The 19,851-nt window shown below is 35.5% G+C and overlaps 1 protein-coding gene across 1 annotated transcript in view; it reads left to right on the plus strand.

Annotated features, from left to right (window-relative positions):
* LOC129226621 (pancreatic alpha-amylase-like) overlaps positions 1–19,851 on the plus strand; it is a 67,793-nt gene that overhangs the window by 26,157 nt on the left and 21,785 nt on the right. The window contains 2 exon segments of the mRNA XM_054861250.1: positions 7,264–7,519; positions 12,242–12,411. Coding sequence (XP_054717225.1) covers positions 7,331–7,519; positions 12,242–12,411 — 359 coding nt within the window. The 5' untranslated portion in view covers positions 7,264–7,330.

Raw genomic sequence — 19,851 nt, forward strand, 5'->3', positions numbered from 1 at the left:
GTTTTGTATACTTCTTTGCAAAATTTATCTCCCTTCAGTTCATGATTAGATAAAGTTATCTTGAAACATTTGAAATTTTTGGCCTACCAGATGTATTGAAGCCTGGGAATTATAACATGTTTGCTGTTTTTTAGTTATCAAGTATGAGTACTGACATTGAGGCTGTTATATGTAGTTTTCAAATTCTTTGGAAATTAAGATTTGTTTTGAAGGTAGACGCTTATGTAATCAAAAGTTTTATTTACAGACATAAAAAAAAAACATTTACTGCAGTCAAATGCCAGTGCTTGGGACTGTTTTGAACTTTTAGCTTTAGCAGCAAATTAATCATGTTTTCAATGCGGTCGAAGTACAGTAAACTTCCGATTATCCGTAGAAAAGGGTGGCACGGTAACCGCGGATAAGCGAAAACTGCGGATAATCCGAATAATAGGTAAAAAACGACACTTAGTGCATACAATAGCTAAATAATATTAATAACACTCACTCATACATTTAAATTGTAAATAAAATCATAACTAAATTGCATCTACTAACATTGAATTTGAAGTAAAAATATATGTTAAATCCAAAAGCAACAATAACACAATCATGATTTTAAAAACATGGTGAAAAGACCCGCGGATAATTCGACCGCCGATGATCAAGAGTTTACTGTATTATATTTTAAAGAAGAGTCTTATCACTTTACTTCAGGGGCAAGGTTTAGATACGTAGATTATGCCTCTTCAGAAAAAAAAAATTAATTTGAATTTTGACATCTTGAATTCAAATTATGTTTTTCGCAATCACGAGTGTGTGTATGTAGGCGTGTGTGTTTTTGTGTAGGGGGTATGTGTGTTTGTGTGTACGGGGTATGTGTATGTGTGTGTAGGCATGTGTGTTTGTCTCTGTGTGCTGGCATATGTGTGTGGGTAGTTGTGTATATGAATGTGTGTGTGAGGGGGGGGGGGGGGTATGTGTGTGTAGGCATATGTGTCTGTGTGCAGGCATGAATGTGTGAGTAGTTGTATGTATGTGTTTGTGTATGTGTGTGTAGGTGTATGTGTGTGAAAGTGTGTGTGTGTGTGTGCATGCGTGTGTAGTTGTGTATGTATGCGCGTGTGTGTAGGACATGGATGCAACCTGGAGACGGCTTTCGCTATAGGAGCAGCATCGTGAGGAGCCGGTCGACGGTGATGGTGCAGAGGGTGGCGGTGGGAAAATAAAATCAAAGGACATCAAAACAGTCAAGTGAGAACAATAAGCAATCGTGATTGCTCAAAAAATGTTCATTCACCCAAGTTAAGGATCCTCCTCCCTAATTTGGGACACTTAACATTTTGATTTTTCTTTTATGTATGTAACAATAACTATTTACATATATTATCATGTTTTAAAAGTTTACTTTTCAACTAAATAAAGAAAAAATAACATTAAATAGGAATAAAAATACTTTCATAAATTTCAGAATGTATGCAATTGCTCCAGAAAATATTGATTGTCTCCCCAGCCTTCTTTTTTCTTTTGAATGTAATGTTCCCGCGTTCCTCCCTACAGGGTGTCCCAAAAGGTCGTTTACAAACTTAACATGCTGGTCTGTCATATCATGATGAACAAGATTTACATATGAACATGTGTTCGCAAACGCAATGCTGGCGCACTACATGCACACAAGCACTGACACTAACGGATGCACAACATGTCGCATATCTGTTACACAAAGATGGTTTTGCAGAACATTTTAGTTTTTAAGGAAAGCTTAAAGCAGTTGCAAAAATTTGCGTCCCGCCAGTCATAATCATGTTGCAACGACAACGCAGCGATCGATGAAATCTTGTCAGAATGGATCGTTATTATACCGGTCGGTACTTTGTCGTTGCGACGCGTGTATGACACACCAGCAAATTTCAACAACAGCTATAGGCCTTCCTTGAAAACTAAAATGTTGTATAAAATCGTCTTTGTGTAATAAATAAGCGACATGTTGTGCATCCGTTAGTGTCTGGACTTTGTGTGCATGTACACTGTTATAACCAGAGGTTCCAGACGAGTGAATATATTCCCCCTAAGGTGAATGCATGGTGACCAAGGGTGCCGTACTGGCCAGGAAGTAAAGCAGAGGTGCGAAAGTAGCAGACAGTCGTAGACAGGGGTGCCAAAACAGCGAGCAATCGCTAAATGACTTGCTGGCGCATGCGCTTCCGGCATACATTCACCATTCAACCACTTCAATATGGCGGACGAATGATAGGTTGCACTACGCGTGGCTTCTACGTCTTTCACATTGAATGAAGTACACTATTGGATTAAATCTCAAGTTTTGTAGGATAATTCTTTAAAATAACAAGTAAGTACAGCTTTTGATCACTTTGTAGCTTTTAGGGCTTTCAAACATAGTTAAAAGTACGTTTAATGCTTTTCAGCTACCGTTAGTCCGTTACGATACCGTAGTACCGTTAGTTGTTTATTTTCAGGTTACCGTTACTATCGTGAAAATTCCATCATTCACACAAAACGCTACTAAATGTATCTATCATTATTTTCTTGAGTACTCGATAAGCAACATTTAATCACCGAAATAGTAACCGCAATGATATTTTCAATAACCAACAAGTGAGAACCGAAATAAAAATGATTCTTGTGTTTCGTGTAGCGAGCGCAAAAAATAAAAAAGAAATCTCTCTCCGTCTATCTTTTTCTTTTGCTTTTTCGTTCAAGTGTTTGAATCATTTCCTGTTAGCGGTTATTCGATAGTGTTAGGAGTTTCTTTAAATTTTTAACTGTCGAAAAATTTTATGCGCATTTTATTTTATTGTTATTTTGATTGAAATGTTGAACGTTTGAGAAACGATTTTGTTTTATCGTAACTTTAATATCCCAGAATATTTTTGGCTGTTCATGTAAATAATTCATAAGTACATCTACACTTTACTTTCGGTGCGGTTATTTCTCACAAATGATCATTAACTTAACTATGATTATTCAAATAATTACTCGTCTTTAACTTTAAATATATTTGTGACAACTCTTTGATACCAAATAAAGTCTGTAGATATTTATTGTTTTATTCATCTTTAATATTACTTTGTAAAACAAAAAAAAAAAAAAAAAAAAAACTCATCAGTACGCAGAATTTTTTCACAAGTTTTTTACCGCCCCGAGAGTTGTTATAATTATTATTATTTATTTTATTTACTTTTAAGAAAAGGATAAAAATTTCACAGGTTCGCAATGTTTTTCATTTGTTTTTACCGACCCGTAGGTCAAAAGAGGTTGAGAAACACTGATGTAGAGAACGATCAGATGAATTAAAGCAATGAGCACTTCTTAACTATGTTGAAAACTCTGAAATATGGTCAAATGCTGTAATTACAAGTTTTAATCATTTCCAGTACTGAATTCATGCAATGTGAAAAGTGTGCAAAACGTAGACTATCATGAATCAAAACAAAACTATTAAAAAAAGAAAAATACACAACTGTATTCAAAAACGCACACAATACGGGGGAGGGGGGAGGGAGGATCTACAGCAAGGGTGCCATTTTTCTCTCCGAAGGTTCATTCTTTTCACCCCGGCTGCCTACTTTTTGAAAGGTGCCTGTTTTTCACCCTAGTTAGAGGTGAAATTTCGGCTCCGTATTGGGTGCCGCTGGTGAACAAGCGTTTCACCCCTGAAAGGTGCCGAATGCAACCTGTAGTTTTAACAGTGTAGTGCGCCAGCATTGTGTTTGCGAACGTATGTTACTGTGTAAATCTTGTTCATCATGATATGACAGACAGCATGTTAAGTTTGTAAACGACCTTTTAGGACATCCTGTACATCTAGAAGCATAAAAGTATTTGCTGAGCCCAAATAATTCTTCATGCAATTGATTCTTAGCTCTCTATGTTACTCATTTCACATCTTTTCCCACTTATTTTCATTCCTTTATTATGCGTGAAATTCAAACGAAAAGAATTGGTCTTATCTATACTTTCAGACTCATTTTCAACAGAAGAACTAACATTTGAAATACTCTGACCAAACTTCTTTTGTTCGTCAACAAATTACATTTTTTCATCAATAACAAATTTTCTGTCCAGTAACGGTATGATATATTTTATTGTCATCAGACTTGTCATCATTTAAATTTTTTTACTACAATTTTTCTTAGTAGAGTTATACGATTTATTTACTCTATTCATAGTCGACACTTTTTCAGTTTTCGTATCCAAACTTGGAGAAGTGTCCCTAGTTTAGAGCGTATTTGCAATATCTGTCTTACGACAAACAAACGAACAACCATACCATTATCCCCATCTCAAAAACCTACTTTCTGACTGTTAATTTTTAAATATTTGTTAATTTTTGACTTTTTTTAACGATATTTTAATGATGCATTAAGCTGCCTTATTCTTCTTGTGCAAGATGTTCAGTGCAACTTTTAATTAGTTTTGTCGTCAAACCTCTAATAACTGATCGATACTTCTTAAATTCTTCAATTGCTGACATGTTTAAATATAATTTAACTGATTCAAATACAAGATTATTCAGAATTACAAATAATATTTTAATGCTTTTTTTCTCCTTTTAAAAAACTTTTCTGGAAAGTTTGCTGAACATGGTCACATAAAGCCTCGTGCAGTGGTCACACAAATATGCAGTGTTGTGAACAGCCCGTACGACTTTTGTCGTACTTAAATGCCCTATCCCGAGTTGAGCACAATTACCCAACCATGAGAGTCTTTACCCTCCCATCAGTTGCGTAACTAAATAAACGTTTTAAAAAAAAATCCTAAAATTTTAAAGTTAATTGAAAACTGTTCCTTATACTTGTTAAAAAATATATTGATGTTTTTGTTTAAATTTGACTTGCTGTTCATGTTTTCCCTTTAAGTGAACTTCATTCCCCTACTTGAGTTATGCTTAAGGTTAGGCTTGCTAGACGTCCCGATTTGACCGGGACAGCCCCTGTTTTCAGAAAAAATCCCGGTGTCCCTATCGGTTTACTTCACGTCCCTTAGAAAGATAAATTTGATCACAGGTGACCAAAAAAGTCTAAACATAATTTACTGTAAAGGATTATTTAGGATAATTACTTTTTAATTGAAACAATAACTTGTAAAACTAATATCAGATTAAATTTTGAGGATTTTTACAAGATTTAAAAAAATAGACTTTCTAAAAAAATCCTATCGATTGAAATATTCTTCAAACTTTTATTCCCCATTCAAAGTGCTTCTTATTACTAAAGTAAATTAAAAAGAAAAAAAATGTGATAAATAAGATGTTTAAATTTATCTGCTTGTGTCATTTATAACTACCCCAGGTTTAGCTCATAGTTAGTAACCATTTCTTCATAGCATTAAGAATAAAATACACTTTATAACACCAAAAAAACAGCTAGGGGTGGACTTTTTGGCGACCGTGGGGGGAGGGGGGGTCATTCCGGTGTCCCGGTTAAACATTTCAAAAATCTGGCAAGCCTACTTAAGGTGACCATACGTCCCGTTTTGAACGGGACAGTCCTGTTTTCAGGCAGCCTGTCCCGTTGTCTCCGCACATTTGGTCGGGACGCAGAAATGTCTAGTTTTCTAAAAGTTAGCATCTTACTCCAGCAAATTTAAAAAAGAAAAAGAAGAAAGAAATTTGGACACAGATGATAAAATATAGAGTGGCGATCAAGTTGGTCTCATTGGTGGAAAAATAATAGTAACCAATCGGGGAAAGTAGATCCACGCGATTAGTAGACTAGTGTGTAGAAAATATGTATTTGCCAATTTACTTTTCTTTATAAAGCACATTTGTCAAATTAAAGGAATATCGATTTAGCATTTAATATGTAACCTTAAAAGTTTTGTAGATAAAAATATGATGAATGTGTTCAGTGGCGTTGCCAGGGGGGGGGGGGGTCCAGGGGGTCCGGAACCCCTCCGAAACGACTAATTGTAAATGTATGATTGAAGAAAAAAAAATGCGTTGTGTTGAAAACAAGCATTTTACTTAAGTAAAAGAATGGAACAAGAAAAAATATGCATATAGATTTCTCTTCTACAATGTATAACATACAAAAAAATCTTTGAAGGGAAAATTGATAAAGTAAATGGGCGGGAGAAGGGGGAGAGACGAAATGAGGGTACGCTGTACGGCGTAGGGCTTAAATGCAATGATTTTCAGTTTTTTCCTATTATGCGAAAATATTCCTCTCTGCAGTCTCCAAAACATTGGTTTCCCTTGTATCACTGAAGTAGATGCAAATTCTGAGAATATACCTGTTTAGAATCTAACGAAAGACACTTCTCCTTTATCTATAGTTCCCTCCAAATTTCTTGGATTTTTTTTCCCTGCGTGGACTTTCTGGGGATGTGGGAAATCTATTCAAATGCATTCAAAATTATTACTTGTCATTAATAACAGTTAAATAAAATTTTCTTTTCAAAATCTACTTTGCATATTTTTAAAAAGATCTCCGCCACACCAATTTGTCAAATTTCCACAACTCCCCTCCCCCCCCCCGAAATAACATCTTGGCTACGCCTCTGATTGGAGCCCCTCCGAAATGAAATCATGGTTACGCCACTGAATGTGTTATAAATATTTAAGTACTGTTATACAATTGAAGTTTTAAATTATCGAAAGGTGGTACAGTTCTCACACGTCAGCCGTTTTTGGCTTAATTTTAAGTAGTGCTTTGGCTATTTTTAAAACTTTTTATCTGACAACCCTAATTAAAGAGACAAATAGAAACAAAGTGTCAAAATTCATGTGTTTCTATTGAAATTTGAGGTATCCTTCTTTTTAATCTGTTCATTTATGTTCTTTGCAATAAGCACGAACAGGTTTTTTTATTAATATTATTTTATTATTATTATTATTTTTTATTTTTAAAGTTATTAAGCATACTGTTGCCAGTGTCCCATTTTCAGGTGAAAAAAATTCTGGTCACCTTAGCTATTCTTCTAAGAAGAACACAATCGGGGGGTAGGATTAAAACGCAAAGTAGTACGACACAATCGCTCGAATTTCGCCCACAAGCGATAATAGTTACAATAAATAAATTTACCAACAGCTATGAATGACAACTCTGTTACAGAAGTGAAAAGTTTTTCATAGCGATTTAAATCATTTACTTCACAGATAAACGACATTTTATAAGTTTACGGAATCTAAAAAGACGAACGATTTCTATGATCGAAAATATTTCTAAACAGAAACGATAGAACTGATTAAAAACTTGTTGAAAAACATCTGCTTGATTTCCACCGATTGATTACTAAAGAACGTCACTTCCTTAATTTTAGTGAAGAAGCTTTCCCGGGTTAAAATTGGTTGGTCGCTTCTTCAGTCGACGGTCTCATCTTCGCGACGATGACAGGGAGACTTCACCTGTTGATTTTGGTTGTAATTTCGACTTTGCAATGGTCGAAAGGAAGTCACCATGAGCCGAACTTCAAACCGGGGAGAACAACGATTGTTCACTTGTTCGAATGGAAGTGGAACGACATCGCCGATGAGTGTGAGGTGTTCTTAGGACCTTATGGTTACGGAGGAGTACAGGTGAATATTTTGAAACTTGTTTTGTTTTGACGTGGATTGTCTATAATTATTTTCCAATTTGCTGCACAATTTTCTTTTTTTTTTCTTTTTTTTTTACAATTATGATTTTGAACGATCACGAATTGCATATTATCCTCAATTTACTCTAATTTGATGTATTAGGTTTCTTGTAACAGTAAAAATTATCGGACTTGCTTCAAACTACACTCCAATCAAATGAAGACTAATTTATTAAAAGGTAACATGTGCATTTCCCAAAATTGTTCAGGAGATGAAAAAAACGAATTAGACTAACTGCAAAATCATTTAATCCCATTTCCTGGGTACAGAACTGAGTACATACTAAGTCTGGTCAGATTATATTCATTGGTAAAAAAATTTCAAATTAAAAAATCAAAGAGATATCCTTATTTTAATTTTGGATATGTGTCTTTTTGTTTAGAAACTAGGTGATGTTCCCTTTTCAATGAAAGCCTGAATGATGATAGTGCCAATTTCATCAAAATCCCAACACAGAAGCACCTAATACTCTCATATCAAAATATTTGAACCTAAAATTCGTGGATCAAGTGTCCATGAGCCTAACACCGAACGTTTAATCAAAATAACTGCATAAACTCCATTCTTGGGATCAGAAAATAAAAAAAATTCCTAGAATTATACTTTGCACAGGTGTTCATGGTCGAACTTTTTCATAAAATGCAGGATATGGTAGAATGGAACAAAGGTAAAAGTTAATAAAAGCAAGAAGAGTACTCCTAAACACTGCGCTAAAAATATAGTTTTGAAACGCTGAACAAAACATAAGGGTATTAAAGATAGCCTTTGTTGAGTATAAAAGATGCGTTCAAATTGCTAAAAAACAGTTAGTAGTCAAACTAGGCATGCATGTCAATGTCTTCTTCATCAAGACAGTCACATTCTCGATTGATTTCGTAGTCCATATGGCCACAAGTTGCAGCTATTGCTTAGTCGTCACCGCTACAGAAGAGAGTAGGTTTTGACCAAGATAATCCAGGGTCATTAATCCAGTCATCTCCGTAGTGAGTCTTGAGCATGTCGTTGCCTCAGAGATACAGTAAGATATCTTAGTGTTATTTCTGGGATTAGATATCTTACTGTTGCTCTGAGGCGAAGATGTGCAGAACATCCTTCTTCTGATCTGTAGTCACAGGACGAGTCAAGAGTTGTGGTGGTAGAATCTCCGGTAGATCATCCTTACTCTTTCCTTTTCTCAATATCGGACAGAAGACTCGAACGGATTCAAAGCGATAATGAAACGTGCATTTGACTCTGGAGATTCCTAAATCTCGGTTGGGAACGTTTTCAATTTCAATCTTTTTCGCATTTCTTATCCCGGCTGTTTTATTATGAAATATCAACTGTTTTATATTGTATACATTTCATTCGCCGCTAACGCTTTTTGCCGCTCCAACCTGGTTATATGACACTTCATATTCTTCACGTTTTTTCATTTCTGGGAGTTTCTTTAGTTTTTCTACTTTACCAAAGGTATGGTCAGCATTCAAATGAATTTAACCTTGAGGGATTTGATACAAGGAGAAGAAGATTTCTTCAGCCAGTAGGAGAGAACATAAATGATGTACGCATTTTTATTTTGTCCTCATATCCTCCGCGGAAAAGATGAAGACTGTTAACGCCACTGAAGTCTTGACTTTGTAGAGGGGAAAGTATGCCAGAATGAATCTCCAAAGCCCCTCTTCCACTTTGTGCTTCTATCCAAGTTTAGAATGTGCTCTTGAGTTTGAGAGGACGCCGCAAAAAATGCTGTTTGGAACTTGGAGCCTATAAAAAGCGTCCCTAATCGGAGTTATAATAATGGGTGCACTTGCTACAAATCAAAAACGATTACCTTAGAATTTCCTTGGGATTAAGCTTCTTTCATCAACTCGAGTTAATCTACAGTGCTGGCCAAATTATTAGACTAAAGAGTTTTTTTGTACACTATTTGTACTAAAATACTATTTATTTTACTGTTAAAGTACAGTACATACTGTACACAGGTTATTATAATTTAATATTTGCAGGCGGCAGCACTGTCTGCTTCGTTTATGTTCTTTGTTTATCTACCTACCAGGAACATAACCTCAATCAGCTTAAACAGTTCACTAGTTTTTTAATTAGTGTGCTCTGTTATATTTAAAGTTAGTTTTAGGTGATTAGTGAGTATGTGTAGGTGAGTATATATAATAGTGAGTATAAACAATTTTTTTACATCCTTTTTAAAAAGTTAAGAAATGGTTTAAACCTTGTGAAAAGTATGCCAAAAAGACTTAAAATGCTCATCAAGAACAAGGGAATGCATACTAAATATTAGATAATTATTTCACTGTTCGTTAATATGTCTATAGTTATATAATCAATAAAGAATTTGCTTTTAAAACAGTTTTAGTCTAATAATTTGGCCAACACTGTAGGAGTAGAGATGAAGAGATACTCAAGAAACACATGAACTAAAAGCAAACCGAAAACATACTAGTAAATAGATTGGCTTAACTGAATAATACTTTTGCCGAAGAAGGTTGTGAATAATATTTTGAATAATATTGTTATGTAATAATCACAAAGTTTGCTATTGTGTAACAATAGCAAACTTTGTCTTTTTTATTTATCATACTACCATCGCACAGATATTTTGCTCCTTTCCGAATTCAAAGCTGAAGTACCAGGTAGCAATTCAGAGATTTTGGATATGTGCTCTTTAAAATAAACTGAGTTTTCGTTCAACAAGTTCAATTAGGATCTGTTCCTTTTAGTTTACCGATATCTCCAAAAAATGTAGAGAACGGATTTGTTACCTTTTGGTTGAAAAGGCCAACTTTACCCTTCAATAAACTAGGACTTGTTAAGTTTGGTTTTCTCGAGACTAGGGGGTTCGATTAAAACCACCTGAAAGAAAAGGAAAATCTCAAAAAACGTATTTTTCAAAAAAGTGGAAATATTTCCTTTTGATAAATTACTGCTCAAATATTCTCTGAAAGCTGCCTTTTAACTGCAAATGCTTTTGAATCAGATTAAATTCTAAATCACTAGTAATGGTGCTTAAGATTTATCAAAACGCTGTTATCGATAAATGTTTAGCTTTCGTAACCTACTTCTTTTGAACTGATGAATGATGGTATATTTGCTGAGAAAAAACAGAATAAGAATTTCGGCGAACCCTTTTATAGAAAACTTTAGAGATTGTTTTCAGGTTTGATTTGGCAAATAGTTTTCAATCTTTATTATTATTTTTTTTTCTTATATCGCAATAAAAACTTACAATAGCTGGTAGTAAAAAAATTAAAGGAAAAAAGAAAGAAATGTGAAAATATTCTTAATTCAGATTTGTTCGAACTCTTGACTGAATATCTTATTGTTGAATTCGATATAGCTTACCTCAGTATTGTTGACATTCGTCCTTGAGTGAGTCCACTTCAAAATCAGTTAAAAACAAGAGAAACGTGAGAAGCCATAATCAAGCATAAGAGAAATAAGTTTTTTTTTTTTTTTTTTGAGCAATCACGATTGCTCATTTGACTGTTTTGATGTCCTTTGAGTTTATTTTCCCACCGCCACCCTTTGCAGCATCACCGTCGTCCGGGTCCTCACGATGCTGCTCCTATAGCGAAAGCCGTCTCCAGGTTGCATCCATGTCCTACACACACGCACATACATACACAACTACACACACACGCACGCACACACACACACACACACACACTCACACACAAACACATATACACACATTCATGCTTGCACACAGACACATATGCCTACACACACATACACATACCCCCCCCCCCACATTCATATACACAACTACCCACACACTTATGCCAGCACACAGAAACAAACACACATGCCTATACACAAATACACATACGCCCTACACACAAACACACATACCCCCCCCCACACACAAACACACACGCCTACATACACACACTCGCGATTGCGAAAAACATAATTTGAATTCAAGATGTCAAAATTCAAATTAATTTTTTTTTTTTTTTTTTTTTTGTGTGTGTGTGTGTGTGTGTGAAGCGTTGTTGTGTGCAAATTTTGAAAACTCAACATGCAAGAACGACACATTTTAATGCACTGAACTCCCCGCTAATGCGCCAACTCTAGAAGAAGATATTTATGACCACTTTTACTGCTCGGGAGAATAGTCTGCTCTCCCCATTTCTTACGAATTCGATGTTTTTTGAGTCTTTCAGTGCGTGTCAACTAGATTGAGGCGCATTACCTATCATATCAATAGGTATCTCCACGGTACGAGAATGAAATGATTTGGAAATCATTTAGAACCACCATTGAGAAGAGATAGAATGGAGGGAGTGAAGACTTTCACTGATGAAACCAAGACCTCAATTCACGTGATAGATTTTAAAGCAAAGCATTGGAAGAAATCAGGTTTCTTTCGCTTGTTTCACGCAAAACGTGCCAACCATTCGACGTTGTTGAGTCACGTGACTTAGGATCTTTGGGTCAGCTTTTGTTAAGCCAACGATTGGACACAGACACACCTGTCTCCTTCATTTTAATTCTTGCTCTAAGAGCACCACTCATTTTTTCTTTTAGTTAGATTTCATTTAACGTACTTCTTTACGTTGTAGGTAGCACAAATTGAAAAGAATGAATCTTAAGAAACGTGTTTGTTTTGGTAATTGTTCTTAATCTTGCTTGAGTTTGATGGATGCTTGCCTTATTCAACAGGTGTCTCCCCCGAACGAAAATGGAATCGTTTGGCAACCGTTCTGGAACAATAACATAAAAAGACCTTGGTACGAGCGATACCAACCTGTCAGCTACAAACTGATCACCAGAAGTGGAGACGAAATGCAATTTACCGAAATGGTCAGGCGATGTAACAACGCTGGCGTCAGGTAAGTGTTGTCGATCACATTTTCCAATTACAGAATCATTTTAGTTCCACGTTAAAGTCATTTTACACAGAAAATTTCTCTGGTTTCTGGGTTTGAAACGAAGTCTCCTGTGGAAAAAAATGCTATTATGGACAAGAACTCGCACAAAACAGATCAATTAAGTTCTAACCGTAATCTCATTTTCAAATGAATTTCGATTTTCAATGCATAGTTGCATTTCTGTAGATCGCTTGAGAAATTTCCCTATAAATTTCGAATTAGATCAAAAAATCAGTTCTTCAATAAATTAATATTTTTCTCAAAATCTTCTTGCACTCACATTATGGGTTGTACCTACAGGTATTAAGAGCCATTGTCTGTAAGGATCAGGCAGGTTGTGATTGTTGACATTTTTAATTTTCTTTATTTTTGCAAATGTTGTTCCTTATCATGAATGTAATGTTTGTGCAAAATATAAGCTTTGTCTGCCTTACCGTTTTTGGGAAATTAAGTTTTTAAATTTAGGGGGCGTGGCACATTTTTGCGTGTTTTTCAAATTTGCAGATTTTAAAGTTCTTGTTGCTTTAAGCGTCCCTATAATGACATGGATTTTTAAATTCTATACTATTGTATGGCCTTCTTAGATACTATTACAGCTGTCAAATCGGTGTCACTACGAGGGCGACGGCCACAAACTCCGTTTAAAATTGACCAAAAATGAATTTTTTTACTACATTCAATGCCAATTTTCTCAAAGCGTCTTCATGATGACACCAAAGTTTTTACATCAATTCCTAGCTACACTTGCATACATCAAAAAATGTAATAAAATTGGTGTCACTATAAGGGCGCCAGAAGATATTGGAACTTTTATGTGATAAATTTCACAAAAATGCAAATGTTTAAAATCTAACTACTACTCTCGCCCTCATAGCAGAGATCTGAAACTAATTAAGTTTGATAACCAACATGTCCGTCTACCATATGAAATAAAAAAATCGGTGTCACTCCTATTACTTTCGGAAATATAATCATTCGAAATTAGTATGTTATGGAGTTATTTAAAAAAAAAAAGACTTTTCTAATTCCAATGTTTTTTGCACGGTTTGTTTTAAACTTTAATATAAAATTACAGTAGTGACACCTAAAACAATATGTTTCTAATGCTTTTTATAAAAAAAGCTTTATAAAAAGCATTAGAAACACAGTAAATCGATATAGGTACAGATGGACGTATTGTGTAATGTGCATTATGGCTAAAATAGTCGTACATTTTTTCAACCATACTAATTTTTTATCTGTTATTTTTATAAAATTGCAACTATTTATAACATAATGTCTTAAATAGTGATGAACATGATGTATTATGTAGCGAGCATTCAGAATCTGAAACATAATTTGAGGATGACGTAGACTAAAACAAAGAAAACATAAAAAATCAGATCACCCAGTTTCAGAAAGACGGTCATCTCTTATTGATATCTGGTAGTTTTGTAGCATGCTAATCTGAATACAACTAGCCCCTCATAGCAGAGATCTGAGACTAATTTGATAACCAACACGTTTGTCTAACATTTAAACTAATGAAATTAGTGTCACTCCTACTACTTTTGGAAATATAATCATTCGAAGTTAATATGTTGTGGTGCATTTTTTTCATTTATTATTATTATTTCTAAATTATTTTATTTGTTTATTAATGTATTTCGTTAATTTTATCTTATCACACCCAGATAGTGTTTTGGCCATATTTATTTTTAATTTATTACAAAGAAGCAACGTTTAACATAAACAACATTGGTCAGTAAGAGCGTCTTTATCTTGAATAGAAAATGCTCGTTTTGATATAGGTACAGGTGGATCTATTGTTCATAATATGTTTATATTATCATACCGATACTCGCCTTTTTTCCAGTCAAATAAATTTATTTATTCCAATCCTTCTTGCCATGCATTTGACCTTTACTTGCAAATAGTAAACTTCTACTATTTCTCCGGGATACCATGTTTTCCCAAGCTTTAGTGCTACAAAATTACCAGATATCAATAAGATATGACCGTCTTTCTGAAACTGGGTAATTTGATTTTTTTATGTTTTCTTTGTTTTAGTCTACGTCATCCTCAAATTATGTTTCAGATTCTGAATGCTCGCTATATGATACACTGCTTGACAATTGCTAAGGAACAATTACGTTTTTTGGAATAGTTAAGAATGGATAATGATTAAAGGAACAGAACGAAATACATAGTTAGTAGGTAGGATGTGCCTTTATTTTAAGTACAAAATAATACAGATATTACTGCATTAATGAAGTAAAAACTTAAAAATAAAAAAATAGATGATTTTCATACAATGATCTATGTCAGAATAATGGAGATATGAGTACCTTAATATGATGTATAATTACCAGGGACACTGATGCACAATTTACATCTGTTTTCCATGCTCCCCACTAATTATTGAGGAGTGCTTGGGGGATGTTTTCCCACTCCTCTCTCAATGCGGATTTGAGTTCTTATACTGTTCTGGGAGGGACGGTTCTTCGAGCAACACGTCTGCCAAGAGCCTACCAGGCAAGTTCAATTGAATTTAAGTCGGGAAAGTAAGCAGGCCACTGCATACAGAGAATGTTTTCACTTTGCAGTGTGTCTGACACTTCAATGCTCCAGTGTGGCCGTGTATCGTCGTCCGTAAAGAGAAAATCTGGACCGACAGCCCCCCCCCCTAAAAAGACGAACATGGTCCAGCATAACATCTCTGCAATACATTTATGACGTATCGCTTTCTTATTCAAAACTGTGAAGCTGTGTTCTGCCATTGTTCATGATGCCTGCCCACACCATGATGCCTGGGCCGTACCGATCACGTTCGCAAACAAATTTTTGTGCATAACGTGTTCCACGCTCTCTCCGCAGTAGTTGGTGACCAGAATCACTTGTCACACTGAAACGTGATTCGTCAGAGAACATCACTCTAGACCAATTTTGATGATCCCACCAACATGTTCCTTAGACCAGCGTAATCTCTCTCGACGATGGCGTGATTGAACTTGGATGCAACGTACGGGCTTCCGTGCATACAAACCGACATTATTTACTCGCCGTGAGATGGTTCTTGAAGAAACATGCGTACCTGTAGCGGTTGTTAGATTTGCAGCTATCTGTCCAAGAGTGAAATTTCTGTCCCTTTTTGCCACGAGGGCTACATAGCGATCCTCTGAAGGTGTGGTGCTCCTACCACCACGACCCCCGGCATGCTTTTGCAAAACATTTCCACCTTCAGCGGCCGTCTTTAATCGGGAGATGGCACTTTTTGATACACCCATTGCAGCAGTCACAGTGGTGACACTTTGACCTGCGGTGACTCCAGGCGTCCAACCGCTCGTCCACATCGTAGATACTCAAATGATGTCTTGCTGGCATTTTACTCTTAAGTATTTTAAGAACCAAACAGAATTTCAGAGAAAAACCTTTTTTAACATCCAGCACTATTTTTGTTAAAAACCAAACAGCGTGAATTTTCGTACGAATTTTGAGCGTGTATGCACTGTCTTTTATACAGATAACGAGTCTTGGTCTACCACGCCATCTGAACTTGAATTTATTTCCATTGGCCAGGTGGTTGAGGTACAAATTTGCATAAATCACTTGTTTATTAGCAATTGTCAAGCAGTGTACATTATGTTCATCACTATTTAAGACATTATGTTATAAATTGTTGCATTTTTGGCATAAATAACAGATAAAAAATTAGTATGGTTGAAAAAATATAGTACAACTATTTTAGCAATAATGTACATTACACAATACGTCCATCTGTACCTATATCGATTTACTGTGTTTCTAATGCTTTTTATGAAGCTTTTTTTATAAAAAGCATTAGAAACATATTATTTTAGGTGTCACTACTGTAATTTTATAATAAAGTTTAAAACAAACCTTGCAAAAAACATTGGAATTAGAAAAGTCTTTTTTTTTAAAATAACTCCATAACATACTAATTTCGAATGATTATATTTCCGAAAGTAATAGGAGTGACACCGATTTTTTTATTTCATATGGTAGACGGACATGTTGGTTATCAAACTTAATTAGTTTCAGATCTCTGCTATGAGGGCGAGAGTAGTGGTTAGATTTTAAACATTTGCATTTTTGTGAAATTTATCACATAAAAGTTCAAATATCTTCTGTCGCCCTTATAGTGACACCAATTTTATTACATATTTTTGATGTATGCAAGTGTAGCTAGGAATTGATGTAAAAATGTTCGTGCCATCATGTAGGCGCTTTGAGAAAATTGGCATTGAATGTATTAAAAAAATTCATTTTCGGTCATTTTTAAACGGAGTTTGTGGCCGTCGCCCTCGTAGTGACACCGATTTGACAGCTGTAATAGTATCTAAGAAGATCATATAATAGCATATAATTTAAAAATCCATGTCATTATAGGGACGCTTAAAGCAACAAGCAAATTTGAAAAACACGCAAAAATGTGCCACGCCCCCTAAATTTAAAAATTTAATTTCCCAAAAACGGTAAGGCAGACAATGCTCATATTTTGCACAAACATTACATTCATGATAAGGAACAACATTTCCAAAAATAAAGAAAATTAAAAATGTCAACAATCACAAATGTCCTAAACTGCCTGATTCTTACAGACAATGGCTCTTAAAGGGTTTGCGGAGTAGCATGGTTTCATTTCTATAAGTCTTTATCCAAGGGCGGATACAGACTACCTGAGGGGGTCATGTTGAAGACCCCCCCCCCCCCCCTTCCATGAGCGAACCTGCTGTTTTGGGTACAAAAAATTCCTGCTTGGGTGTTAGTAAGAAGCGCTAAATCGGTCAAGAATAACGCACCTAACAGGGCATAAACGTTACAAATTAATTTCATAAAGAAGGATAAGAAGTAAAGAATGTCCCAAAATTAGCTCAAGATTTGAATTTGCCCCCATTTTAGCAGTAAATTGTTGGCAACCCTGAAAAAAGAACAATTTGACAGCTGAGAGTTTAGGGGTAGTTAAAATAGAGCGTTATATGATACAACAGCGTGTTTTCATTATTGAATAATTATTTCAAAAACGACGAATGTTGAGGCTGGCCAAACAGTAACTGTTACTGGTACTCTATATCGCGACATAATAACAGTTCTTTCTGGCGATTTTGGATGCTATTGATGTGTCCAATATGTGGTTTCAACAAGACTGTGCTAAATGCGATACAGCCAATGAACCAATTGATTTCCTGGTCGTGCACTTTCTCGTTTTGGTGATCAAAACTGGCCCCCTAGATCGGTGATTTAACACCATCATAGTCGTATAATGCTTCATTTTCACTAACCCTAAACTCGTAACTATCAAACTGCTCTTTTTTCAGTGTTCCCAGGAAATTACTACAAAAATGCCGGCAAAGTCAAATCCTGAGTTACATTTGGGACACCCTTTAGTATGTGGCGTGCGGATGTGAACGTGGAGGGAGAGCGACATGTCCGTGACCGAGTTTGATCCACGGACCTTAGTGATGCTACTTAGTACTTTAACCGCGAAGCCAAAAGGACCCCAAGGCTCAGGGGCAAAAGTGGGTTATGTGTGGGCTTGCCAGATTTGTTCAACCGGGACACAAAAATGCCCCCCCCCCCCGCGTCGCTAGTATTTAAAAAGGTGCTCACCTGTGGAAGCACCCTCCTGTTTGAAGTGTGGAGCAATTTATTCTCAATTCTATAATTAGATGGACTAACTATAAACCTAAAACAGGGGTCATAATAAATGGCATAAGCAGATAAAATTTGAACTTTTCACTTCTTAGATGTAAATATTTGCAATTTATTTTCGTTAGTAGAAACACTTTGAATGAGTTGAACACTATTGAGATGCACTTTCCGTTTTATAGGAATTTTTAAAGTATTTTTCGGTTTCAATCTTGTTGTAAAATCCTGAAACTAATCCGGTATTAATTTTACAAGTAAGTGTTAAAAATGATAAAGTAATAGTTCTAAATAATCCTTCACAGTTAATTTTTTTAGACCTCTTTGGTCATTTGTAATCAAATTTATCTCTTCGTTTCCGGGGCGTGAAGTAAACCAGAGGGACACCGGGATTTTGCCTGAAACCCGGGACTGACCGGGACGTCTGGCAAGCCTAGTTATGTGCTCTCTGAACGTACGCCACATCCTTCCTATAGTGATATCCCGTACTTGGAAAATCGAACTACCAACCCACCAACGATTCATGGTTGGAAGTTCAATCCCTGTGGAGAAGTGTTGTAGGTGGGGCGAAGGGGCGAACACCTCGAAATAATTAATTGCTTTTTATTTTTTAATGTAAAAATAATGCAAATGTAAAGTCAATTGGTTTCTAACTACCTTCTCTTTTGGTGAGTTCCTCCATTTATTTATTTATTTATTTTACAACTGCTGCACTGCTGTGAGGTAATACGGAATTAACAGAATTATTCCTTTAATCGCCACACCCGGTTAAATCTTCACCAGGGTAGGTACGGTGCTGATTGGGTAGCGTTTAAATAAATAAATAATACGGATTATACGAAATTAAGACTACTATATTAGAGTCAGGGCCGTAACCAGACTTTTGTTTCAGGGAGGGTTTTACCAAACACACTTCTCGTAAAATCTATGCTCAATCAAATTTGATTTCATTCGTATATTCTATTGATTTGTGTTACAAGAGGTTATTTAAATGAAGAGTTGCCGCTTTAAGGCCATGAAAATGTGAAAATACAAAAGATAAATGCCAATCATTGAATTTTTTGTGATTTTTAAAGATTTAGAATTTTTTTCTGAGGATCCAGTAATTAAAAAAACATCTGAAGTCAGTTTCAGGAAATCTACAATGTACAAGTCCCCTTATTATAAAATTATTTTATTCATATTTGCGGAAATATCAAGGAACTGAATGTTAAAAAAGTAAATGCTGCAGAATGTTTCAAAAAAAAAAGAGAGAGAGAGAGATGATGATGATGAAACAACGGACATTTTTCAAGAAGAAAAACTTTCAATATGATTAAGGTTTAAAAAAAAACACGAAATTTCGGCGGAAATTTGAACCTTATAAACTCACCCCTTGCATACGAACTAGAGCCGCTATATATACAGGCCGACGCATCAGCTTAAGTTTAGCCATTTTGGATCGGATTTTTCATTGTTGCGGAGCTAAGGTTACCAGAGCAAAGTTTCGGGTTTTGCCAAATTAGTCAAAAATAATACTTTATTTAATAAACAATTCACGTGCAGCTAATAATTGCTCACAGTGAAAAATCACCAAACGCGATAGCTTGCCAGAAAAGACAACCACTCAAACACGCGCTCCGATCCAAAATGGCTGATCTTAAGCTGATGCATCGGGTCGTATATACAGGGTGTTCCGTTTTAACCTGCATGACCTCTATTTTCGCAACCGTTCGTCCTAGATGCATACTTCCAGTTGCAAAAATGTTCAAAATC

The sequence above is a fragment of the Uloborus diversus genome, chromosome 7 (assembly GCF_026930045.1).
Source record: "Uloborus diversus isolate 005 chromosome 7, Udiv.v.3.1, whole genome shotgun sequence".
Taxonomy (NCBI): Eukaryota; Metazoa; Arthropoda; class Arachnida; order Araneae; family Uloboridae; genus Uloborus; species Uloborus diversus.